The sequence below is a fragment of the Leptonotus elevatus genome, chromosome 1, assembly GCF_054856555.1.
Source record: "Leptonotus elevatus isolate MCC_2025b chromosome 1, RoL_Lele_1.0, whole genome shotgun sequence".
Classification (NCBI taxonomy): domain Eukaryota; kingdom Metazoa; phylum Chordata; class Actinopteri; order Syngnathiformes; family Syngnathidae; genus Leptonotus; species Leptonotus elevatus.
Window position 1 is genome coordinate 21,308,212 of NC_141239.1, and position 27,275 is coordinate 21,335,486.

The 27,275-nt window shown below is 38.9% G+C and overlaps 1 protein-coding gene across 1 annotated transcript in view; it reads right to left on the minus strand.

Moving 5' to 3' along the window:
- spidr (scaffold protein involved in DNA repair) overlaps positions 1–27,275 on the minus strand; it is a 53,447-nt gene that overhangs the window by 4,578 nt on the left and 21,594 nt on the right. The window contains exons 9-16 of the mRNA XM_086083825.1: positions 26,490–26,691; positions 26,140–26,375; positions 14,983–15,138; positions 7,572–7,662; positions 7,116–7,244; positions 6,967–7,026; positions 5,497–5,695; positions 2,025–2,168 (exon numbers count right to left, since the gene is read on the minus strand). Of these exons, the coding sequence (XP_085939951.1) occupies positions 2,025–2,168; positions 5,497–5,695; positions 6,967–7,026; positions 7,116–7,244; positions 7,572–7,662; positions 14,983–15,138; positions 26,140–26,375; positions 26,490–26,691 (1,217 nt within the window). The remainder of the gene's footprint in view (positions 1–2,024; positions 2,169–5,496; positions 5,696–6,966; positions 7,027–7,115; positions 7,245–7,571; positions 7,663–14,982; positions 15,139–26,139; positions 26,376–26,489; positions 26,692–27,275) is intronic.

Here is a 27,275-nt window from a genome sequence, read left to right on the forward strand (position 1 = left end):
TTTTTAGAGGGGAGTAATATTCAGAGAAAAAAACTTGCAAATTTGCGACTTCAGAAAGTGGCAGATTTGGGCATACTCGGATGTTTGTGCCAATAATTTTCGGGTTGAGTTTTCAAATAAGGAGATCGTCATTCATTGCTTTAGCAGAGATCAACCATATCGTGTTAAGCATTTGCACTTTGATGCGTTGGGTAATGCCAGCGACGAAGAGGTCTCGCTTGGCGAAGGGCCACACCCTGAGGATCAAGCATTAAGTTAAATTGTTAAAATGTATATCTATTTGTACATTTATGTTTACAGAATTATTATTTACACATTCATACATTTTGGTTATTTTTTTTGTACAGGTAGCTAAGTTGATGTGTCGAATCACTTGTATTTACCTAAAGTACGCTAGCTTCTGATTGGTTAGTGTTTAGTCAGCTGATAGGGGGATCAGGAAGTGTTGTCGCCATCGCTTCCTTGTATGACGAGTAAAGTTTAAATGAAGAAGAAATCCGTCTCCATCCTGCCATTTCATTTTATAAACAGTGTTCCATTAACCACCATGGAATCCTCACATTAGACTATAGCTACGCTACGTGTATTTCTCGTAAGTTTCTGAGTTTTTTTCTCGCAAATTTGGCACTTTATAAAATATCAAATTTGCCACTGTATTAAGTCGCAACTTTTTTTCGCGCAAATTTGCCACTTTATAAAGTCACAAATTTGCAAGTCCCCACCCCCCCTGGAAAATAAATAAATAAATATATATATATATATATATATATACATGTTGCCGTAATACGCCGTTCTATCAGTAGCAGCCAAAGGAAAGTTTACATTTTTATTATTTTTTTTCAAAATTAGGTGGACATGTTATAACAGCACGTCCCCCAAAGATCTCAAGGACCCATACCTAAAATTAAACAATAAGTCAGCCATTTCTGTTTGGCGCGGCCATTTTGGACAACTTCTAATTTGTTTGTTTTTTGAACACTTGCTAAGGAATTTGTCCAAACAAGCCCCATCGATTCTTAACAGCAAAGATTTTACAGTTACGCCGCCTAATGTGTCTCATGAGCATGGCATCAAAATGTGATGTTAGAAGATTCTCAGAAAGGTGGAACAAACTAACTCCTGACACCAGTTTAGATGATCCACTCAAAATTGGGTGGTCTATCACATCTGAATGCACAAAGAAGTCTCAGAGATCTTTGTGGAAAATTAACCAGGAAGTGTGCCATTTTGATTCGAAGCAAGGGATTTGCCCAACCTCAAATGAATGCAGGAATCCTTGACAAATGGATGACATTAATCAGCAACGTTTTAATATCAACAGCTATGCCATCTAATGTGGGTGGAGCATGGCTTCAAATCATGACGACCATTTTTGAAGAGTCGCCATGAAAACGGGTGCAATGCAAGGGTCTTGTTCATCGCTGCTTGACACTTTTTGATTTTAAATAAAAATCTGAGACGGCAATGAGACATAAAGCAGAACCACATCTATCATACTCCTCTCACACACTTTTAAAAACAACACAAGTATGCTCCCTTAAATAAGAAATTGATAACAAGTTCTAGCACATTCTGGGCCCGGGCCCTCACTCCACTCATCATTTCCAGCAGATACGATTCACACTTGAGCGCAAAAGATAATGTTGTATTTATTTTCTCGGCCACCTGAGCAAACATGTGCGGACAGAAGAAGCGAGAGGGGCCGCGGGTGTGCACTTCCACAGTGACGCGCACAAGTCCGCAGATGCAGATTATTATCTGATTTAAGATGTTTTGGGACTTTTTCTTTTTCTTTTATAAGACACATCTGCACAGTTGGAAGGAATCAAAGAAAGCAAACACTTTTTTTTGCGATGGCTTGGCCATCATGCTGCCGAGGGCAAATTAATGAATTAATGTTGGCTTCTAGCAAACATTTAAAACTTGAAAAATGAACATTTGGAGTGTTTGCATGCAATCAAACTTAAAAAAAAAAAACTTGGCTCACAGAGGTACCTTGATGGTGCAGAGTGAGTGGGGCTGACCTGTGAAAGTGCACAGCGAGTTTGGCGTGACCTCGACATCAAGTGGATCCAGTCTCACCGGTTGGGCCGGGGGCGCCTGTGTCAAGCGAGAGTCTACGGAGTCCGCGACTTCAATGATGGAATGTTCCACGCACAACAGGACACCTAGATGCATTAAAAGATAATAAAACGTATGTTACGATGACGAAATGTCATGGAAATGTGGAATGCTTTGTTTCTCTATATACGTTTGCAGGCCCTCTCATTAGGTCGACCTTGAACGACCAATGAGATCCAAAACAAGACAAATAAATCATAGGTTAAAAAAAAAATCTCACCAAAAGAGACAATTCATTTAACATGTTTAGAATTGTGGTGGACGGAATTTGAATCTCGATCTTCCTGCGTTTGCATATTCTCTCTGTGCTTGCGTGGGTTTTCATACTCTGGCTTTCTTCCACATTCCAAAAACATGCATGTTCGGTTCATTGAGGACTTTAAATCAGGGGTCGCAAACTTGTGGCCCAGGGGCCATTTGTGGCACACAGTATGATATTTTGAGGCCCCCTTCGTAATATCAGAGGTTAATGTTTTCTTCTTTTTTTTTGCTGTCATTAACTTGGGCATTTTGTGTGTGTGTTTTTTCCTTCTTTTTAAAGATCACTTATTGACCCAAGCTTAGGCTCTTGACGGCTTTTGGCAAAATTAAATTCTGAAGCGACACCATGTGAAGGAAAAGATGTCCTGTAACCCAGTTCCAGTCATTTATTTTTCAAAACCTGCCATGAAGACAAAGGTTAATGATGAGAATAGGGCTGCTTGATTATGAAGAAAATAATAATCACGATTATTTTGGTAATAATTGAAATCACGACTAGGATGATCATTTATTTTTGGTACAAAACAAGAACATGTTTAAACGTAAAAAATATTAAGGCAAATACAATGCAAGTTCCTTTTGGACAAAACAAAATGTATTAAATTAGTTATTTGAAAAATTAAAAAATTGAAACAACTCAAAAAACTAGTTAGTATTAATAGTACTTTTTTTTTGTATTATGCTGATTTTGTAAGTGTGGAGTGTAATAATTGAAATTATAATTGAATTTCAATGAATTGCACAGCTAGATGAGAACAGCTAATTTGAAGAAAAACAGGAGACAGAATGTTTTTTGATGAGTGTATGGACGCCACACTTCTTGAATGCACATTGAAAGTTGCAGTGCCCAAGAAATCCTTACTCAACTAGACAAGCTTAAGCAAAAATACTAATTCCATATCTGTCTTATTGTGTTAAAGTCTGGGGGAATACCTATAAAAGCACTTTACAAAAGATTTGCACATGACCAAAAAGAGCAATAAGGATTGCACCGAGAATTGTATCGAGACCACACCAATTTGTTGTTTTTGAAGTCACGTTTTTTTTAAATTCATGGATCTAGTAAAACATTTTTTTTAACTCAGATTATGTTTAGGCCTGTAATAAACTTCTCCCAGGAAATATTCAGAAAATCTTCATGGATAGACAAGGACATTATAATTTTCGTGGGGAATATAATCTAAAGCATCCGCACAAGTCTTAGAAGTATGCGTATCTCAGTTTGTGGCGTAAAGCTCTGGGATGGTCTTGCTGTTGAACTGAAAAAGTGTCAAAATGTTAAGGAATTAAGTATAGATACAAAAGGTCATTTATGGTCATGTATGCGGGGCCGGAAAGTTGACTGGTTTAGAGGTGATTCATTCTGTTTAGTTGTGGAAATGTATTTATTCTGAATTATATTTGGTTTGTGTATGTGTGTATGCACATTCTGTATATGGATGCAATTTAATTTAATTTATTTATGTATTTTATTTTATAAGTTGTTAGCGGTAATGATTTGGACTGTAAGGAGGGGTAGGACTAGATAAGCTTTGGCTTCTTTCTGCCCCTTCTCGAACCAAACACTTTCTATGACCTTTTTTTGTTAATTTTTTATTTTTTTTGTATTTGTTCGAGACAAATAAAGATCAAATCAAAATAAAATAAAATAAAATACAATCCTAGAGAAATGTGAGAGAGGACTGGGTCGCCAATCTTGTTCACGTTCTGAAGAACCATTAATGTCCTGACCTGAACTTTTATTAATAAAGAGTGAAAAGATTTGATTAGTAGTACTTCTTTTTTTTTTTAATGCTTGAACCCCTTTTTGTGGAATACTTGATGCGACCCAGGCACACTCAGAATCCATCTCCAGTGGCCCCCCACATAAGTTGTGTTTGAAATTCCATTTGAACTCTGTTGCTAACCAGAACAGCAGCACCTACCAAAGCAGGTCAACAGATGATCTCTGATATGAAATAAAGTTACAGTGTGTTTGTAAGCTAGATACCAGTACTGTATTAAAGATGAGCTTACAGGGGAGTGCATGTTTACCGTATGTTTTTTTTTTGGATTTTGTTTGAAATGCCAGTTTCACTTGACATATTGTTTATTATTTGAATGAAAGACAATTTGCATTGGTGAAAAAACAACAAAGATAGAGCCTCCGCGGTCATCATATGATGAAAATGCAATAACGAAACAGGGAAGAAAATGTCGTTGCCGCTGTTTAACAACAACGGAAACTACAAATAACAATACATTTATATTCTTAAGTGACTACCACGCCAGGAGTAGCTACGGTTGTAGCCAATGAGCATTAACGGACTCTCACATGCAAAGCATCTTGCCATATTTCACAGTCACGTGGTTTAATTTTTAGCAATACATTCTCTTCTTCCAACTTGTAGTAAAAGAATAACATGTACATGGAAACATAAACACATGAAGCTCATTGGTTGTCTCTCTACGACTGCGGTCTTCATAATGATAAAAACAAAAACAAAAAAGTTAGTTAGGTTAGTTACATAGCCATGTTTGTAAGTAAAACTAGCCCGGTATTCACCATCTTGTGAGTTAATCCACTCCACGCCATCACATAATTAATATTTGTATCATTTACTGTAAGTCATATTGTCACTGTGCAATGCTAATGCTTGTGGTGTTTCATGTGATCACATGGTGAAAAAAGTAAAACAAAACAAAATAGATATAACCTTACATTGGAATTGGGCACTTGAACCTGCAGTGTAAATTCAGTCCCAGAGGAAGGGTCACTATTTGAGGAAATGCTTTATCTGTAACACCACCAACCTGATAACGCACTCTTAAAAACAGATGGGTCAAAAGTAACCCAATTATGGATCAAAAATGGACCGATCCACTTTATGGGTCAATTTGACCCAACTTTCTGGGTCGTTTTATACAAAAAAATTCTTGACCCAAGTAAAGGATCTGACCAATATTTATGAGTTGTTTTACACTAAAAGACCCATTTCTTGACCCAAATTTGGGTCAATTTGAATCCGAATTGGTCCATATTTGACCCATGGTTGGGCTATTTTTGACCCAACTGTTTTTAGTAAGTGGACTTCTAATATTTAACAGTTAAAAGAAGAGTAAATTAAACACTACCATGTTCCTTGATGGCGTCTGTGAATGACAAGCGGCACATAGCGGGGCCATTCAGCGCTTGTAGGACACAGGAAGTGAGTGCACAGGAAGCATTCACATGCAGTGCCACCGTCCGCCTGCAGGGCCCGTCGGGCGAGCTGTCCTGCAGGCTCTGGTCTGTCAGCACCAGCCAAACCTCACCTTGACCTACTTCGCAGCTCTGAGGGCAAAAGAGATGCAAAATATTCACAATCCAACTTAGAAAGCAAAGCGCAAGAAGGGAAATATTAAGTCATCTTAGCTCTTCCGTTTATGTGTAATTGCTTCTTCAACTATACGGGATGATTCACTCATCCCGTTAAACACACAGGGGTACTTTGCCAGTGCAGCCAGATACACACATCTAATCGGTACTGCAGTGCACAAAGTCCACTTGTAGCTGCTATCTCGTCTTGGTCAAAGTTTAAAGGTTTGGCCAATCAATAGCAGAGAACAGCCGAGCCTCGCGCACATTATCACGCGCAGCGATAGGAGTGCTCCCCCCCACCCCCCAACGTCAGGGGCCAATCTTATCAGTTTGGAGGTCAAATAAGATCAAAAAAGGTGGTTTGAGCCGCTTCTGGCAACTTCTTTTTTTTTTTTGTAAATCACCTGGTGCTAAATTCAAATACAATTAAAGCTGTTAGCAGCAATGAAAAGAATCAACAAACTATGTGCTGCAAAATAGCTTAGCAATTAAAGGGGCAAACCCCAATTTTTTTTTTTACCATAATATGTTCTATGCAGCCCCACTAGTCTAAATATGGTATTCTGGTTAATATTATGTTAGTGGAATATGACTTAGCAGCAGAATCCAACCGGTTCTACCCATCTCAGGCGGCGACTGAAGATGACATCACAGTTGCTCAGTTCTCAGTTAACAACCAATCACAACTCAGCTTCAGAAAACAGGTGAGCTCTGATTGGTTGTTGCCCGAGCCCTGACCAACATTGATGTCATCTTCAGTCGACAGCAGGTGGAAAAATGGTCGCCACCTGAGATGGATTAAAAAAACGGCTGGATTTTGCTTCATAACTCATATTCCAAAAATGCAATATTAATCAGAATGTCATGTTTAGGCTATTGAGGTCACATATAACATATCAAGAAATGTTTAAGGTTGACTTCCACTTATAGAGAACACCCATCTGTCTAGTTTTGATTAGGGCTTATTTGGGTGAATTCCCTAAGTCTGAGTTTGTCAGAACTGTCCGAAATGGCTGCTTAAAACCAAAATGGTGGATTTCCTGTTCAATTTCTTGAGACTTTTTGGTTCGTTTTGTTGTGGCAATTTCATGTCAGTCAGTGAAAATGGCGTGAAGCGTGAAACTTTTCACCAGGAGACGCGCACTAGCAAAAAAATTTTTTAGGCATGTTGAGGCCCACCCTAAAATGAAATTGATCATTCAGAACAAGAACATGAAAAGTGAAAAAACTAAACAAAAACATACCTGTATTCTCTTGTAAATAACAGTGGCAGTAAAACTGCAGCAAAATGTTTTGTGGTCACTCTGCAAGTGACAAAAAAAAAGAAGAAAAAAGTTTGAGGTTTTTGGCCATTGGCGCAACTTCATGTTTCATATCACGAAAAGTGCCTCACTTGTAGTATATCTCGTAACGTTTGCTCCGTGGACGGAAGGTGCAACGGGGACACGCTCGGACCTTCTCCCAGGGGTTGGACTGAGCTCTCTTGACCCGACAGGAGGTAGCAGAAGCTTGGGGGGCGGCTCTGAGATGAAAACGTGACAATTACGATGAGCTTCTTTTCTCAACGCGCACATAAAAACACTTTATTCAACATGTGGGAAACGAAGCCTCATTTTGTGATTCTCTCAAGTCGATGCTGGTTGCTTGGCAACCAAACAGCAATCAAGTCAAGTTTAAATAACATGGATGTGTCATCAATATGTATGTACTACAAACATATATATAGTCATGTACTGTGCACTGTCAAAATGTCCCATTCATTTTTTGCCTCGCTGAAATTAGCCTGTTTTGAGGGGGCGTTGCACACAGTTTGGCTGTTGTACTGGTTTGTGCAGGTGTTGGAACTTACGCTGTGCATGCTTGGTACGTTCCCATGGCAGTCGAGGGGGAGCTTCAGCGGGGGCCACAGACTGTCCATCAAGCTGAAAAGACTGGAGCGCCTGAGAGTGAGACAGGATGTAGAGTAAAGGGAATAGGGTGGGGCAGATGGTTGGGGTGGGTGGGGATGCGTGCGGGGGGAGAGGGGGGGGGGGATTTGTTGCTGAATAAAGGACTTTAGTGGAACTTTGGCAAGCAGTTTCACTTCCACTGTAGCGCAAGGGAGGCAGGGCATTCTCAACTGCTCATATATGCTTTTTTTTGCTGACTCTTCTCGATGTTGTTGTCATGCCGTTTGCATGATAATTATTGTGAGAAATTATGAACATGATCATTGCCTTCGTGTTGATATCATAAAAGGTTAATTTGTTATTTCAGAAGTACGTATCAAAAAGTGGTCGCTCCGAGAAGCAGCTCTCAGATAAAAAAATAAAAAAAAAGATTAGGAACCTCTGCAGAGAATATTGCTGCCTGTTTGAATGACTTAAATCTATCATGCAATTGGTAATCAATTATTTCACATTTGTAAGACGAACACGATGAAATCAAGTGGAATTTGCATGAAATCCGGTCGCCTTCACATTTAATAGATGCGTTCAAGTTGAAATAACACGAGGCAATCATATTTCTATGCTGAGAAGTCATCAGAAGTTTGGATGAGTAACGAGGTGGTCGCGGGAAATTTGACAAATGTGCCTTTTGCAGTGGTAATGTTGCTTGCGGCACAGCGGACAACTGGTTAGACTCATGCGCCTCACAGTTCAGAGGTTGTAGGTTGAAATCCGGGCTTCGGCTTTTTCTATGTGGAGCTCGCATGTTCTCCTTGTGCCTGTGTGGGCTTTCTCTGGGTACTCTGGTGTCCACCCGCATTCCAAAAACATGTACGGCAGGTTAATTGAATACTCTAAATTAGACCAATATCGTTTTTTCAGGGTTGATACCGAATATTAGGAGTCAAAGTGTAGATGTGTTCCTTTAGTTTTGTTAGATAGTAATTTGTGCTGGACTACAAACCCAATTCCAACAAAGTTAGGACACTATACAAATTGTGAATAAAAACTGAATGCAATTATGTGGAAGTGCCCAATTTTAATATTTTATTCAGAATAGAACATAGAGAACAGGTCAAAAGTTTAAACTGAGAAAATGTATCATTTTAAGGGAAAACTATGTTGATTTTAAATTCCATGGTGTCAACAAATCTCCCAAAAGTTGGGACAAGGCCATTTTCACCGCTGTGAGGCCTCTTCTTAAAACAGTCTGCAATTGTCTGGGGATCGAGGAGACAAGTTTGTCAAGTTTAGAAATAGGAATGCTAACGCGCACCTCTCTGTCTTGGGCTTTCTTTGTTGCACCTTCCCCTTTATGATGCGCCAAATGTGCTGTAGAAGTGAAAGAAGTGAACTGCAGGCTGGCCATTTCGATACCCGGATCCTTTTCCTACGCAGCCATGATGTTGTAATTGGTGCTGCATGTGGTCCGGCATTATCGTGTTGAGAAATGCAAGATCTTCTCTGAAAGTGATGATGCCTCGATGGGAGCATATGTTGTTTTCAAATCTGAATATACCTTTCTGCACTTACGATGCCTTTCCAGATGTGGAAGCTGCCCAGGCCACACGCACTCATGCAACCCTATACCATCACAGATGCAGGCTTATAAACCGAGTGCTGATAACAACTTGGGTTGTCCTTGTCCTCTTTAGTCAGTATGATATAGCGCCCCAGTTTTCCACAAAGAACATCGAATCGTGATCGGTCTGACCACAAAACAGGTTTCCACTTTGCCACACTCTATTTTAAATGACCCCTGGCCCAGAGAAACGCCTGCTCTTTTCGGTCTGCTTTAGAAATGGCTTCTTCTTTGTACTGTCGAGTTTTATCTGGCAACGGCGGCTGGCACGGTGGATTGTGTTCACCCACAATGTTTTCTGGATGTATTGCTGAGCCCTTTCTGTGATTTCCCTTACAGTAAGCATTCCTGTTTGCGGTGCAGTGCCGTTTAAGGGCCCGAAGATCATGGGCATCCAGTAGGATTTTTCGGCCTTGACCCTTACACACAGAGATTGTTCCAGATTCTCAGAATCTTTGGATGATGTTATGCACTGTAGATGATGATTACTTCAACCTTTTTGCAATTTTTCCACTGGTAAACACCTTTCTGATATTTCTCCACTATCTTTCTGCGCAACATTGGAGGAATTGGTGATTCTCTAACCATCTTTGCTCCTGAGAGACACTGCCACTCCGAGAAGCTCTTTTTATACTCCAATCAAGTTGCCAATGGACCTCATTAGTGGTAACTGGTCTTCCAGCTGTTTTTTTTTTTGCAAGTGCAATTTGACTTTTCCAGCCTCTTATTGCTTTTTTTTTTAGATTTGTTGGCACCATGAAATTTCAATAGCAACATATTTTTCCCTTAAAATGACACATTTTCTCAGTTTAAACCTTTGACCTGTCATCTATGTTCTATTCTGAACAAAATATTGAAATTTGGCACTTCCACATAATTGCATTCAGATTTTATTCACAATTTGTATCGTGTCCCAACTTTTGGGGAATTGGGCTTGTAGAATTGCTCAACTTGGCATTGCAAATCATGCAGTTAGGATGCTGACTCCCATCACTCAACTCAACTCTATATTTATAGAGCACTTAAGAAAATAATGGTGGTTTTTTTTTTGTTTTTTTAAAGATGGAACCCAGGGGCAGCAGATACAATGAAAACAGCAGATTTCCCAGAATTGAACCCTGTGGAACACCATATGTTTTTTTGCTCGACAGATTTAAGGGATTACAATAAGATATCACATCAGCTACAAGTCGACTACTGGGTGCACAGATAGGCTAATCAATTTAGCGTGATCACCTGGTTGTCAATGATGGCCAAGCAGGGCGTATCATTCATCACGAATCCTTTCAGTCAGGTGTGTGTCATGACCTGAGACTGATTCACCAAACCCCTGGGGTTCGATCGAAACAAGGTTAAGAACCACTGAATTAAGATGGACCCAATCCTAGTAATTTAGTTGATTGACCATAATAGAATGACAAATTGAAGTACATTAAAATAAACCAATACAATTGCTTAATACTTAAAGAAAACCATTTTAATTGTGTGGAAATTATTTTCATGATATTTTTTCACTGAGATAGCGTTTTTTTCCCCAGCGTGCTGCATTCTAGTCTAAAAAAATAGTTACATGTTTAAAATGTACACACACTGACATTACAACCAATCAGTTGTGCAGTTACAATGATTAACGTAAATTAAATAAAATGTGTTTTTTTTTGCTTTTTAATTTTTGTTTAAGGTGCCAAAAATTAGGGATATACTGATTATTAGCCGGGCCAATATTTGGCATTTTGACAAATATCGGCTGGGCTTTTTTACAAATATGAAGATAAAGCTGCTATCACACTGAGCGGTGAATGCTTGCAAACTTAGCGAATTTTGTGTTTTCATCAGGATTTGTAAGATGTTCACAGACAGTTTTTACTTGTCAAAAATAAATTTAGAATATGTTCAGACAATTTTTCACTGTCTGCAAAGTTTTTTTGAAACCTTTTACTGTACAAACAATGATGAAAATCCAAAATTTGCTACTTTGGCATGCATTTGTTGCTTAGTGAGATACAGGTAACTTTTCATTTATGTATTTTTTTCCCACTTTATAAAATATGATGCTGACACTGGGTACTTCCTACTCTTTAAAATATTTATTTATTTATTTTTTAAGTTAAGAAATTATGTTGAAATTTTTGGAAAACTTTATTTACAGTAGAACATTTTAGGGAGCTATTAACTTGCTTAATTTAACTTAATACATGCTGATGACCCTGGAAGATCCCTACAACTTTTGCTATAATTTTTTAAACAAAGCTGTCTGTCTAATCCTTATTTGTTTAAAATGAAAAGAAAAACCTTCAAAGGGTTGACAATTTGAAAAGTTGTTTTAACAAAAAGTTAACTTTTAAAATTCTGACACATATTTTCTCTTTTACTGCAAATGCATATTGGCTTGAAATATTGGTTATCGGCCTCCTTGACTACTAATAATCGGCATCGGCCCTGAAAAAAACCCACATCGCTCTATCACTACCAAAAATGTCATGGGGAAACAAGTGTGGCCAAAACCAAGTTCAAATACATTGTAATAATGATTAATATTACAGAAATGTGATGACCAGTGACTAAATGTACAGTGTTACAGCAAAAACAAAAAACAAACATGAGTTGTTCCCCCCTCCCCCACCCCACAAAAAACTATTTAGAAAATGACATGTGACGCATTTGTACTGCTTGATTTGCCTTAATCTCCTCCAATGACAGACGACTCCTGTTTGGACAAGCTGCATGCAGACAAACCGAAACTTCGTCGGAAGGGAGGAAAGAAAAGAAAAAAAGAAATGCCGTCATGAGTTCACGGTAGTCGTGAATGCTGCTCATTCATTTGTGTGCTGTGCAGTCTTATCAGCGACTTAGTCAGCTTTGTAATCACAGGCGTCCTTTGTACGGAACCGGTTCTGCAGCCCATTCGAGTCCAGTAAGACTGCTTGAGGATGAGTAACAATGCATGCAGCCACACTTGTCAGGTTCATTGGCAGGTAATTTTTAAGGTTTGCATTTTAAGACGTGGCTTTCCTCGCATTCATTTTACGGCATTGCGACTCGCTATGAACGGGCCGGAACTTTTTTCTGTTATTTTATTTACGTGCCACACATCAAACAGCACTTGACAGATATTCGTTGGGGGGGAAAATGTTGCTCCCCCCATGAAGGCAACATGAGTAAGCCGCATTGCTAGGGTCGGTGCCAAAGAGGCCTCGTGCCTGACATTTACGAGGTCTCGTGCTTGACATTTGAACAAAATCCGCCTCTTCAATTTGTGTTTTTTTGTTTGCGAGGAGATTGATGTGAAAAACTGACACCACTGCATAGATACACAGGTACAACTTAATAAATATGAATATGGTAGAGCCGTTCAATTATTCAGTATTTCAATTCAAACAGTGAAACTTATGCTATAGTGGCAAATTCATTAAACAATGGAAAATACTTTTCAGAAGGTTAATTTCTAACTAATTCTGCAATAATCATTTTTTTAATTAGACATGTTCAAATTTCTTAAGCGGTGGATTGTGGGTTTCAATCATAAAAGTAAAATATACATAGAAAATATATTTCCACCTGTGTGTTGTAAATCTATTTAACAATGAGTTTCACTTATTAAAATTGAAAGCTATCCCTACATTATATTTTTCCACCCAATATTTTAGTACGACCCTTGGAGGACTATTATACAACGAGACAAAGGTTCAAACTATTAAGCCGCTGGCGGTGGTTTGAATAAAGTTATAACTTTTGAATAGCCATTCATCTATTTTCTATAGTCCCAGCTGACTTTGGGCACGAGTTGGGGTAAACCCTGGATTGGTCGCCAGCCAACAGCAAGACACGTACAATCTTTATTAAATGGTCGCTGATCAGGACAAAATGGCGCCACAAGGCTTTTGTTTAGATTAGTTGTTCATTTTATTGTCCTGATAAGTCACAGCGGTCTGCTGACTGCATTTCACTTCATGTCGCTCACATGAGATGTAACATTAGTGGCAAATATACTTCAATTTATACTCAGAGCTGAGTCTTTGATGGCCATAAAATAATAATAATAATACATTTGTTCATATATGCATCCAAATAAGACGGTTTGTTTTGAGTCAAATTAATTGATCTCTTTTTTATATTAACAGTAAAATATGATTGTGTATATTATATAGGTATGAGTGTATTTTAACTATGCAAAGTACTTTCTGAGTCCTCGCTGTCCTACAGAGAAAAAAAAAGACTGACTTAATTTAAAGACAAGCATTCACACCTATAGACAATTTCACATCAACCCGAAACCTCCAATGTCATAATTAGGATTTTTTTTTTTCACAAATAGTTACTATTTCAGTTAGTCTACATGTGTTATTTCAACAAATTACTGATTGATCTAAAGTGTCTAAAATGTCATGCTTTCTTTGATGATGTCAAACATGCCGTCTATTTTGGTCTCCTTAAAAGTGCGGAATTTGGAGGTAGGATGATTCCACCCGGCACCAGCGATTTAGTCTTCAATGAGGCTAACATGCATGTTTTTGGAATGTGGGCGGATTCACGAATAAAGCGCGTGAAGAACATGCAAACTCCACACAGGCGCGCTGGAACTGAAATCTGAATTGTGAGACAGACATGCTAACCACTACCTCACCGCAGATGAATTCAATTTATTTTGAATTTTTAACTCATTCACTGCCATTGACGACTATAGACGTCAAAAATTCATGTGAACTATTTCTATTAATTGAATTTTTTTTCCATTAGATTTAAAAAAATTATTGTACATTTATAACAGATTAATCGTGAGTCAACTATTGAAGTCATGCGATTAATTACGATTACAAATTTTAATCGTCTGACGCCCTTCATTTTTTATATATATTTTTTAATTAGGGCGTCAGGCGATTACAATTTTAAATTGTAATTAATCACATGACTTCACTAGTTAACTAAAATGAATCACAAATTTTATATCTGTTCTGAATGTACAATAAAACAATTATAGGTTTTCATACTTTTGTTAGCAAAAGTGGAAAAAAATGTTAAACTAATAGAAATAGTTGAAATGAATTTTTGACGTCTATAACCGTCAATGGCAGTGAATGAGTTAATGATGTCATACCTCGTAGATTTCACTCTTATTTTTCTTTACATTCAAGTGATGACTATGTTACAGAATGCTTACTGCAAATAACTGAATCAAAACAGTTCCTCGAAGTGAATGTCATTTAGCCAAGCTTTAGCTACCCCGCCACATGTTTTTTCACTCCAGCCAACAACATGGCCCATGTGTAAGAATTGAGAATGGGCTCATCCATCACCGACCACCTCGAGGAACATTATCTGCTGAGGACATCAACATACCCCCCGCCCCAGTGAAATGCTCTCATGTCAGTTCTTCTAACTGCTTCTAATCTGGGACTGTGACGATGGTGGCTCACAAGGGACTCGTGAGTGTGCAGCCTCAGTATCATCTTACATGTAAACACAGAAGCACGACTGGCAGGGCAACGTAACAAGTTTCATGAGAACTGCAGAGTGACAGCAAAGGGGATGTTCAGCTTTTCACATAACAGTCGTGTGCATGACAAATTGAGCTTCAAGAGCGCATCTCCTTGCTGCTTTACGAGCCTCGGCTATGTGACTCATTTCATCTTTTTCCCCAGAGAGATACCGGACTGAGATAAGATAAAATGCCCTATATAATAGCCCTATTAAAACCCTAAGTATGCGGCTGTTAAGTTGATTTTCACCTACAATCCACAGACGGGTCTCACCTTTCTCGGGTGACACGCTGCACTACCTTGACACCTCGGAGCACGCAGGTCCGTCCATGCCACGCCCGGCAGTATTGGCGCAGGTCATCCAGGGCCAGCAGGTGCAGCTGCACTACGCTGAACATCCCAAAGCTGTCCTGGACCAGCACACAAAGCCTTGGAATGACAAGCATCACACATAATATCCGTGGTCAGTCTCATCCTAAAAAAAAATTAAAATAAAATAAAATAATACAATGGTGTAAGAATGATAATTTTACGAGAATAAAGCCATAGTGTACCTTGAGAATTGCTCATAACATACCGATAATATATTTAAAAAAAAAGTCAAAATTAATAAGACAAAGAATCAACATGTTTGAGAGACGTTTTTGTCTTATGACCTTATGTGAATGAATAAAGTCTTAATATTACAAGAAATATTTTGTAAAATGTATCGTCTCATAGTATAGAAAACACATTTCTATTACGACAGAATAATACGTGAAAGACAAAAAAGTTCAGATTTGTGAATAAAGATGATACATTTCTCAGTTTACGAGTTTTTTCTCCATTATGCTATGTGAAAAAGTTAGTAATATTAGTCGCAGTCGGTAATATTTGTCAAATAAAGTGAAATATAGTACGGTTGTTGGCAATAGGGAGCGGGCTGGCCAGTGAATAACAAAAACGATGGCCATCGAAATGTAATAAACATCCATTATGTGTATTGGTATCCTGAGGAAAATATATATATATATATAGAAAAAGAAAAATATGAAATTGTGGGTGCCGAAACGAAAGTAAAAACTTTTATTCGTAACATTTAAAAAATCGGAATGCTACAACTTAAGTCACGTAATGTGAGGAAAAAAAAAAAAAAAGTGAATAAAGTTGTATTGTTTACTTTTTCAAGTAACAGAATACATTAATAACATGATGAAATAGATGATTAAAGTGCCAATATTACTTTTATTGAGAAAAATGGGCATATAAAGTTAGATTTTTTCCTGAAATTGTGATATTATATATGGGGGGTGGCATGGCTCAGTGATAGAGTGATCGACTCCCAACCTACCCTCTAAAAACAGTTGGGTCAAAAATAACCCAACTATGGGTCAAAAATGTACCAATCCTCTACTTAGGGTCTATTTGACCCAAAATTGAGTCAAGAAATGGGTATTTTAGTGTAAAACAACTCATAAATATTGGTCAGATCCTTTACTTGGGTAAAAACTTTTTGGCTCATTTTGTATAAAACAACCCAGAAAGTTGGGTCAAATTGACCCATAAAGCGGATCGGTCCATTTTTGATCCATAATTGGGTTACTTTTGACCCAACTATTTTTTGAGTGTAGAGGTTGTGGGTTCAATCCCTGGTCATTGTGAAGCAAGCTATTGAACCACCAGTTGCTCCTGATGCTGCGCCATGAGTAGGTGAATGTGAGGTCAGCGTGAAGTGCCTTACTTAGTAGGTGAAAAAGTGAAAGACCATTTGCCATATTACGACAACTAAGTCACAATTTTAATGACTACATTTAAAATTTCCAGCCCAAATGTGATATACTGTATTGTCATGTTGTGACCTTAATATAATAAATTATGACTATTATCATGAATTAACGTTTCCTCTTAAATCTATGACTCTGTGTGGGAGCTCGTGACACAAATGTTAAAAATGCAGTTTCTGCCTTCAAGACCTTTTATCAACATTCCATGGAAATGCTCATGCTTTGCAATGTTGTCAGTTTAAAGTTTGAGCATTTGCAGATGTCTGAAAAGCTACTATTATATAGCAATTCCTCACAGAGTGCTAAACCAGGTTGCATTCCTAGAATCACAGACCACAAAAAAAAAAAAAAATAAATAAAAAAAAGTTTGCAGTAGTAATGCAATTCAAGAGTTGTCTCTGTGACACTCTGTGTTTATGCTGGTGGCTGGTTTGACAGGCTGCTGCTGCTGACAGAAAGGACCTTTGGCCTAAAAACACACAAGCCTAAGTGGTGTGTATTGACGAGCTGGAACCGCGACAGGCCCTCGGTATCTATCTCTGGCAGTCAAGCCCAGACACGGGCGAGCCGCACCAGCTCGCAGGAGTAAACAGTGGAGGTTAAATCCCCCGCTGAGACGAGCGAGGGAATGGGGAGTAGGCGGGAGAAGAGCACTGACAAAAAAGGGAGGGAGGATCGTCAGAGCGCCCGTCATGTATGTGCATGCTTGTGAAAAAATTCCAGGCGCTGGGAAAGTTTGGAGATGGTTTTCAACCACTTGATTGGGACTATAAACGTGCACGTTGGTAAACAAGAGGTCGGCCGTGTGTTTGTTTATCTCGAAATAGATGTCAAAAACAACATTCCCCACATGGCTTTTCGTGCTGGACGCCAGCGTTCTAACCAAGGTTATTCCCAATTGTTTGCATTAATGCAACACCTAAATTCATCTGAGAAAAAAAACAACATACAGTATGGATTGCCTTTTGAGTCAGCGCAGAGTGAACAGACCCCACCCAGTCTGGGACTCATTTTCCAAAATGTGTCACTAACAGAACACGGGTTCACACCGCAAATGTTACGATCACTTCTGGTCATTCCAAAACATCAAAATACTCACATTTTACCAGTCAGACATTGATAATTGTTTTATATTGTTTTGTTGTGGTCAAGAGAAACAGAACGGTTTGTTCCTCATGAAACAATTGCTGAGATAATGTTTAAAGGGGACAGATTCCGGAAAATTGACTTTTAAGTGCTTGGATACAAATAGTTATGACTTTGCAGTGGATGGCCAACCATGAAGTGAGAAATTAAACAACACAATAAATCCACTGCTATCTGCCGGAGTGAGAGCACCAGTATGCAACATTTTTATTCAGCTGCACTAGACCGGGGTGGGCAAACTCGGTCCTCGAGGGCCGGATGTCCTGCAGGTTTTGGATGTTTCCCTTCTCCAAAACAGCTGATATAGGTTCAGCTCATCGGCAAGCTTTGCATAAGCCTGATAATGATCCTGTTGATTGGAATCAGCTGGGTTAGAGCAGGGAAACATCCAAAACCTGCAGGACTCCGGCCCTGGAGGACCGAGTTTGCCCACCACTGCACTCAACATTCACATTCTCCACAGGTGTGAAACTCTCACTAGTATGTCAAAATCAAAAGGTAAGCAGAGCTGCATTGATTTTCTACCATTAGCTAACAGTGTTAGCTTCTGATACATGGTACAGACTTGATTGCTCAGTAAAGTTGTTGACGTGGTGGATGAAGTGCTGCCTCTGTGAGTGAAAAATATTTGTTCACCTTTTTTTTTCTGTCCTTACAGGTTCTTGCTCTCACTGTTTGTTGTCATCGAGGTATCGAAAGCTATACTGGTCCAGGGGCGAGGCACATAATAAATCATCTGCATGAGACAGTGCCTGAACACAGGCTCATTTCAGAGAGACAATAAATTGGGTGTGTAACATGTGCTACAACTTTTGATCTTTGCAGTAGTTTCATGACATTAAGTTATTACTAGGGGTGTCAGGCGATTACAATTTTTAATCGTAATCACATGATTTCATTAGTTAACTCTTGATCAATCGTAAATTTTATATCTGTTCTAAATGTAAAATAAAATGTACAATGATTTTTATTTTATTTTCATACTCTTGTTAACGTACATGAATTTTTTTTTAAACTAATACAAATATAGCTGCATATTTTAGTCCATGATACAGTAAGTTAATAATAATTCACAAAATCGAGTTAAAATTAAAAACATGCATTGTACTGTAAAAAACGAGGGTGATATTGATTTGTGTTGAGGTTATTGTTCTGCCACTAGGTGGCATAATTGCATTTGTAAGACATCGGTGAGAGCTCAGTGCACCCCCCCCCCCATATTAAGAGCTATTTACTCTTGAAGACACAAAGTAACTTGTGAAATTCTGCACACTTTTCAAATGGTAAAATACAACTTGACCCCAGTCTCCACAAATATATGCATTATTATTAAATTTATGTGTCCGCTGTGTTGCCACTGGAATTCCCCCAGTACAGGCTTTCCAAGTAAGGGGCAGTCATTAACTACGCATTAAAGGAACTTTAAATCAACTCAAAATTAACGCACTAATTTTGACACCCCTAGTTATTACATTAAGGTATTTTAGAGTTGAGCTGCGGCCACAAAGGCAGGCCAAATACAACTACTGCTGGAAAAAGGAGTTCAGAACAATTAAAGACACATTTATATTTCAGGGAAACAACAATGAATTGATGAGGATTTTTATTATTTTTTGCCATCGCCAATCAACAACAGCCGACTGGAATACATATCTGTGTTCTTGGAACGATTTGTTCATTTCCTGTTCTATGGTTATCATCACACTTTCCCTCTTTGCCATCACTGCTACCCACCGGTGGTAGAATCTCAAAAACACGCACAAAAAGAAGCCAAAGAAAAAGCCAAACGCACGGCCACGCAGGCAGGCCGATACTACGGCTCTTGTAAACATGAGTTTAAGAGAGATGAATATTTAAAAACAATTAATTATAGTTAAAGTCACAAAATAAATACACTTGCGAAGAGAATGCTTCAATTGCACATGTAGCCACAAGTAGAAGTGAAATCTCGCATGATCACAATTGATGACAATTCAACCTTTATATTTGTGCAACTTTTATGCTTGAATTTTGAATTGTATGACTTCAGTTGTTGCTTTGCATGTTTTGCTGCATGTCATAACAATTATTAGGACTCACAAAAGAATTGTATTTATTATTGTCATTGTTAATCCTTGATGATATTAGTAACAGAAGTTGACAAGGCGTTCTTTTTTTTTGGAAATAATCCTCAATTAGAAATGTTTACAGTATCCCTCGCTGTTGGAGCCAAATGCGGTTGAACAAATATTCAGTTTTGCTCTTGCTGCAGCTTGTCTCAACTTGAGCCCAAGAAAAGAAAAGTGAAATATATCTGATCAAAGACTTGACAGATAACAAATGGGGTGGTTGTACCAGCTTGACACCAACAAGAAGCCTCCTCCCTTTTGGCCGTTCACAGCCCCGCTCGCTTCCTCTTCGCGAGACCCCTCACTCTTTCAGTCACTCTCACTCAGGCTGTTTTGAGGAATTTGTTATTGTGAGCAAGCACAGAATTCTTAGCAGCCCCAACTTTTCTTCCAGGAAACTACGATCCACACACACATGACTTGGCAACGCACTAAGTAAGTGACCCACGCAAAAAAGAATACAGCAGAGAGGAGGCCTCATCGTTGCGGGGGGGGGGGGGGGGGGGGGGGGGGGATTCCTTTCTGCGCGTTGTCCACCAATCGGTGCGAGGAGGCTGATAAACAAGGCTGAAACGGGATCCTCGCAGCACATTTTGTTCCTTCGCGGCCGCAGAAAATAAAAACTCTTCTCACTTCCTGCAAACAGTTAATCCTCTTGTTTATTCTACTCCAAATTTACAGGAACTCAACATCTTCTCCAGGCGTAAATATCGCCCTCATCTACACTCTCCTGGGTGTGTTAACAGCAAAAGTATCAAAAGCATTGTGAGCGCAGAAGTGAGTCACTGGGGCTGGGGACCTGACATGAGAAGCACAAAGTGTCCTTGTCGTCACACAGAGCAAGACCACCAGGATGATAGTTTAACCCACTTTATTTTTTCTCTTCACCAACATCCTGGAAAAGTACTAGGACGAACACAATCAGCCATGAGATGATATACACACTATTTATTGATGCAGGTCATTATTTGGTGACATGCCCATTACTGCTGACTATTCCTGCTGATGTTCACATTCATTCTTCACGGAATGTCAACAATGTTTACATATGACTTTTTTTTGTAAACTACATACAATGACGCTGACTATTCTTGCTACGGTTTCCATTCATATCTGCATGATGCAACTATGAAATATTTTTAGAATCGGATAGAAATGCATTTTGCATTAAAGTGGAGTGAGGATTACAGTTTATTAAATGATTATTGTTTATTTGGTATTGTTTAAAGATTAAACAAAACAAGACTATTAAGCAATGTCAATCAAGAGGTCAAGATGTTGAACGCCGCTTCTTACTGATTAATGCCAAGTTATTGATTAAAGTAACACCGACAAGCTTTTAGTTTTCATTGATTATGGTGGCACCTTATGGACAAAAGTGGTAGTGTTTCGCCTGTAGGAAGACCACATTTCCCATGAGGACCAGCGCATAGCGTTGTCTTTGAGCTCACGCCAAAGAGTGAAAACCAGGCCAATGTTGATTCTTGACTGTCTTTACATTCGAGTAGTCTCACTTTTTCTTTTTGCTGTCTCCTCAGACAAAATGTTTCAGTTGTTTAGCGCGATGTTAAATCAACTTCCGTCTTTGTAACGAATGGGGAAAGCGCAAAGTGACATATGCCGTAAAGAAGTCCACATTTGTAGTTTTTGGGGGAGTTATAAAATTATCTTTTGAAGGTTGAAAAGTTCCTAAATATTCCCTTAATACAAAGATTGATATATAGTACAGAGAAACACGATATTCGTGCGGGGTAGGACAGGACTAATCAGGAAAATCAACATATAATTGACAGCCACTGAAATGCATTATATATATTTTCCAAATCCCCCCCAAAAATTCAAAAACAAAACACTAATAAAACATTCAATACACGTTTTCCATGACAAATGGGGGAAACACCCCTGAACAAAATAAAAGAAGATAACCCTAACCCAAGAACTAAAATATGTAACAAAAAAAAATATATATATAAAAAAAAATCAAAATCAGCGAATAACATGAGAATCTGCGAGTCCCGAAATGCAAGTATGCGGGGTCGACTACTGTGCACTTCTGAGGCTGCCTAAGGTTCAACAACATGCCAATTATAATTATAATTAATCAAATAGATTAAACTGACTGCTAATTTGACAATACATTGATTATGATTCAGTTAAAAATTTGATCCATAAAATTTCAGATGATAAGCAAAGCTGTTGATCGTTGTTTTGCAAATGTCTTATTTTGATTAAACACAAATGCCAATCAGTCTGTTTCCACGGAGAACTAAAGAAATTGGAGAATATTTCCTGTTTAGAGCCTGAAATTTGACGATCTGGACATTTGAAATGATCAATCAATCGCTCAAATCAATTGACAAAATAGTTATCAGATAATTAATTAGATGTCAATTAAATGCTAATTTTTGCCTGTATAGTTTGACTAATATTCAATTTACTTTTATTCACGTACATTTAGTATATGTATATGTTTTTGGGAGCAAATGAGTTAAAGTCATGTATAGCCAATACTTAAATATACAGTAATAGACTATTTAATGATTGATACGGGTACAGTATAGTAATTTGAGACATACATACAATGTTGCTGACTATTTTTGGTGCTGATTTACTGTATAGCAACGACTATTACTAAGTACAATTCAACTACATTACAATTGTAATTTTTGATCCTTTAATGCTCCTTTGATTCTGCTGTTCACTTCATCATAAAACAACCAAATTTTCCAACTGCGTTGCTAAAAAAAAAGAAAAAAGAAGAAGAAGAAGAGAGGTGAATTTTATCTCATTTTGACAAAACCTCATTTTCAGTAAGAAACTGCCATTAGAGAAGACAGGAAAGAAAGGGAAGTGTGGGTCAATATATGGCCCCTTGGCAAATATGTAACAATGAGCAGGCTGAGAAATATCCTGAAGTCATTATCAGCGGGCCCCACCTCCATCCCGTAACTACTAATTCAACCTGTTGACTTTGGTTAAGCAGAGAGGCGCGAAAAAGATGGGAGGGAGCGTTTCCGGCCAAGGAGGGGCGGCGTTTGTTTACCAGCCACAGAGGAAGCATGGCAGGCGCGAGTGTCGGATTACAACCTTAAAACAGGCTTGATGCGTGTCAGCTGACCTGGCGTCATCGCACGGCGGCGGCCGCTACCCACGCCTGGGCGGCCCTGTTCCGACCAAACCCAAAGTCTTATTTTATTACTCGGCGCAGGACAAAAACAAGCAGCGCGGGGAGGGCCAGGCAACTAAAGGTCACAGTGGATTGCTTGACTTCAAATAGCTCATTCACTAATTCATTAACTATAACAGCACTGCGGTGTGTCATTTCAAAGTCACAGGAGGTTTTAAACGGCTTGCAGTGCAGGACTTTGGACCGGTTTGGCTTCCTGTTTCAACTATGAAACTTGACTTGTCCACTCGTACATACTGTGCTCAGACCCACTGCCCGCCATTTGACATGTGATTGTTATCTAAAGCGCTAAATTACCAAGGCTCCACAATTAGCATTAGTACAGGGTGTCTTTGTTTATTATGGAGTCCGCTTCTATGGTGGCAATGTAATATGGATAAGTCAAAACTCACTGTTACTACCACTAATAATGTAGTCAAGTCATAATAATAGCAAATATTTGTATGAAAAACACTTCTACAATGAAAAATAGTAAAAACCGTGGCAATTGAGCATGTATTCTTGCAGCACATGACCGCATATTCTTTTACCACTGTGCAAACTAATGGAAAATTCAGTCTATTATTTACACTGGCCTGCATACAGTAACTATTGGCACCTCTGGTTAAGACGTTGTCTTTTAGCCTGGCAAGCCACACCCACTTTCTTGAATGAAAGAAAATTCATCTTGTCACTCTGACGTTGAAAGCGATTTTATATATATATTATATATATATTATATATATATATATATATTATATATATATATTATATATAATATATATATATATTATATATATATATAATATATATATATATATATTATATATATATATATATAAATATATATATATATATATATATATATATATATATATATATATAAAAACAGAAGAAAGTCAATCGTGTGTCACATATATTAGCACCCATGATGGAAATATTTTGTACAACCCCCCTTTTTCCCATAAAAATAAATAAATAATAATAATCTTAAATGTTTCACAAGATGGGAGAATACAGAAAAAGGGATCTTCAACCATTCCTCTTTGCACAATTTTGCCAAATCATCCAGCGATCTGGGTTCTCTCCTCTTAAAAGTGTATTCAAGGATCTTCTCGAAAAGTAGAAGCCAAACTAAATGTCTGTCACTGTTTTAAAAAATGCGCATGCGGATGACCATCTTACCAGCTCTCCTGCTTGTCCGGGGGACACGCCCAAAAAATCTCAAGAATGTGCGAGCTCATCTTCATCAGTCTCATCAGCCAACCTTACTTCATAGACGGAAGTCCTCTTCTGGCTCTTAGCCATTTTCAAAGTAGGCGGTGAGATCGGTGGAGCTACAACCATGAATTGCTGAATCCGAAGCTCAGCGGCTTCAGCAGCTACATGCTACAAACACTCAAAGTACGCATGCGTAGCTAGGAACAACCACGCACGGCGTTGTTACGGCAGAATGAGTGACGGGATCGAAAAACAATCGTTAAGATGATCCACCCGGAAGACGCAGCGACAAAAGATCCTTGAATACACCTTTAAGCTCACTCCACAGGTTATAAATTGGGTTGAGTTCAGGGGACTGATATTGCTATGGGGGGAGCTTGATTCTGTGTCTGGTGGACATTTCTACAATTTTCTGATTTCATGAGAGCATGCTTCGGCAATACATTTTTAAAAGGCTTAAGGCTTATAACACATCTTAACCCGGGGCGCCAATAATTATGGAGGGCACTGTGCATTAAGTTGCACAAACTAAATATGGAAGAAAAAAAGAGATGAACTTCAACATAGACAACACACATATTACACAATAGAAATATTTGAAAAAACAAAAACTGCAACTCTTACTGTCGATACGAGTGGAAAATGCAAAAAGTAATACAAAGGGTTAAGTACGGCTAGCACTATCAACAAACTAGACGCAGCACCCTCAGGTTCCCACTGTTTTATATTACTTTGTATTGAACCACAAGAAAAAGCGGATTACCCTTTGCCGCTGTGTAGCAATATCCGGTAAACTTCCTGCTCCATTCACAATAGTGAGAGAAAACTGGAGGGCAGAACAAAGTGGTAAATATAACGTGACGGATACTTTTAAGTTCTGGAAAAGTGTTGGGTGGTTCAAATAAGCATTGCTGTGTGCCACTTTGCAACGGATGTCGTCATCATGAAGGCAAAATGAGCTCCTTGCACGTTACTCCGTGAGGTCCCATCCGTTGCGGGCAACTCGGTTAGGTTTTAATACAGCTTTTTTTAATTTTAATATGGAAAATCAATGCTACGCTACCACAGATTTTCCAACGATGTGTGTGGTGCGATTTCTTTGTTTGGGCAGAATTCATGTCAGGAAACAACCGATACAGTAGAGTGGCGTAAAACACGTTCCAAAAATGTGGCACAAACCATACTATGGATTTCCTGTACTATCCCATACCTAACATACAGTATACACAATATTGGTACAGCTTGGCGGTGGCCGGATTTCGCTTTGTTACCTGTAAACATGATATGACATTGCACTTTTGATTGGACCTGTACATCTGCGGTTCAAACGTCAAACCGCAGCAAAATTTGTTGCCGACGGTCAGCCACACTAATAAAAATTAATTCCAGACACAAGCAGTGATTTTTGGTTGAAGAACCTTTACAACAGTATCACAATCATCTGGAATAGATACAAATTGGCCGATAACCATCTTGTAGTTCTACTTTTTTTTTTCTTTAAATGTGAATACTGAACCATTAAGTGTAAAAGCAACATTTGGAGGAGACCATAGCTGTCACTAATGTTTTTAATGTAGCACGCTTTCACTCTCTAGTGTATATTTGTTGTTTTTGGAAAATTAAGGTAACGGTTACAAACCTGTTCCAGCTAGCAAGTGGGCAACAATTCAACTTTGGCTTGCTGGTGCACGATATTTCAAAAGATCACACAGGCTTTTCTTTTCATTCTTTTTTTTTTTGGTGGAGAATTTGGCGCACGTCACTCGCAGTGCGGCTGGATTCAATAAGACATGTTTGTGTCCTTTTGTCAAACAACGGCATATGGCTACAGTGTGCATGCTTTGTTAGGCCTTCTGGGATGTGAACAATAGCCTGACCACTGAGACACATTGTGCCACCAAAAAGTCCTCCACATTGTGGTCCCGAAAGCATCCAAAAAACACATGAAAAGTTTAATCTCTTCCAGATTTCTCTGGCGAAAAAATAAATGCCTGGATGGGGTGGGGGAGGAATGGTTAGACAGTACCTGCGTTTGCCTTGCTCTGGAGGAGGAGCGGAGGAGGCCCTGGAGCGCAGTCTGACGTTAGCGATGGATGCAGTAGGCGCAGGGATGGAGTAGACCCTCTGGACCACCACCACCACATCCCGGCCCACAGAACCAGCCTGGCCCAGGCGCTCTATCGCTTCCAGGAGAGAATGGCATTGCCTTGCCAGGACAGCTGAGCTTGCTACTCTCCTGCGAGAACCATCACAGGCTGCTACCTGAGGGTATTAAAGATGTTGCAATTGGACAAATGCATTGGCAACTTCAGCCCATTTTACATAGAAATTTGCCAAAAGCCTGAAGAAGGACATCGTTCAGTGTTACACACACACCTGTCCAGTATCATTTTCCTCAGCAACCCTGCAAACCTCCAGCGTTCTAAATGTCCGACACAGAGGGTATGGTACGAGCTGTTTCGCCGCGAATAGGTCTCTCGGCGGCGACTTGGACGGTTTGGAAGCGGGGTTGACTTTTTGGCTGAAGTGGGTGTTAAGAATAATATCGCAGCCTAAGCTTTCCACAGAGAGACTTTGCCTGTAAAGAAATTAATGAGAGAGAGATTACAAATACAACATGGGGAATAAAACAGCTGGAATGTCAGTGTTTCATGTCAAACTGTGATATATTGTATGAGATCTACAAGGAAAGTTTGAATGTTCAACAGATGTATGCTGCACGCCAATGTTTGATACTGTTGCAAAGCCTTTTTATTTTATTTTAAAACAATGCTCCGTTTATGCCTAACATGCAAATGTGGGGTAAGCAGAGCAACTCAGACCCTTAAAATGTGATAAATCTTCACTGTTGCTATTGACTTGTTTGGAGTTTTTTGGTCATTTGGATGCATGTAGTCAGTTTGTTACTGATTATACAGGATTTTAGGTCGGCTGCAAACATATCAGCGGGAGCGGTACAAGATTTATTCTCCAGAGTTTGTGAACCCACAAATTCTGCGAGAATTCAGCTTGCTGGCAAGGTTAAGTTTTCAGAGCGAGTTTGTTGGGTTTTCTTAATTTTATTTGTTTCAAAAATGCTTTAAAAGGGTAAAGCGGGCAGAATTTAGTGCTATCTAGTGGTGAGCTAATAGATTGCAACAATTTTGAAGCATGCGCACTATA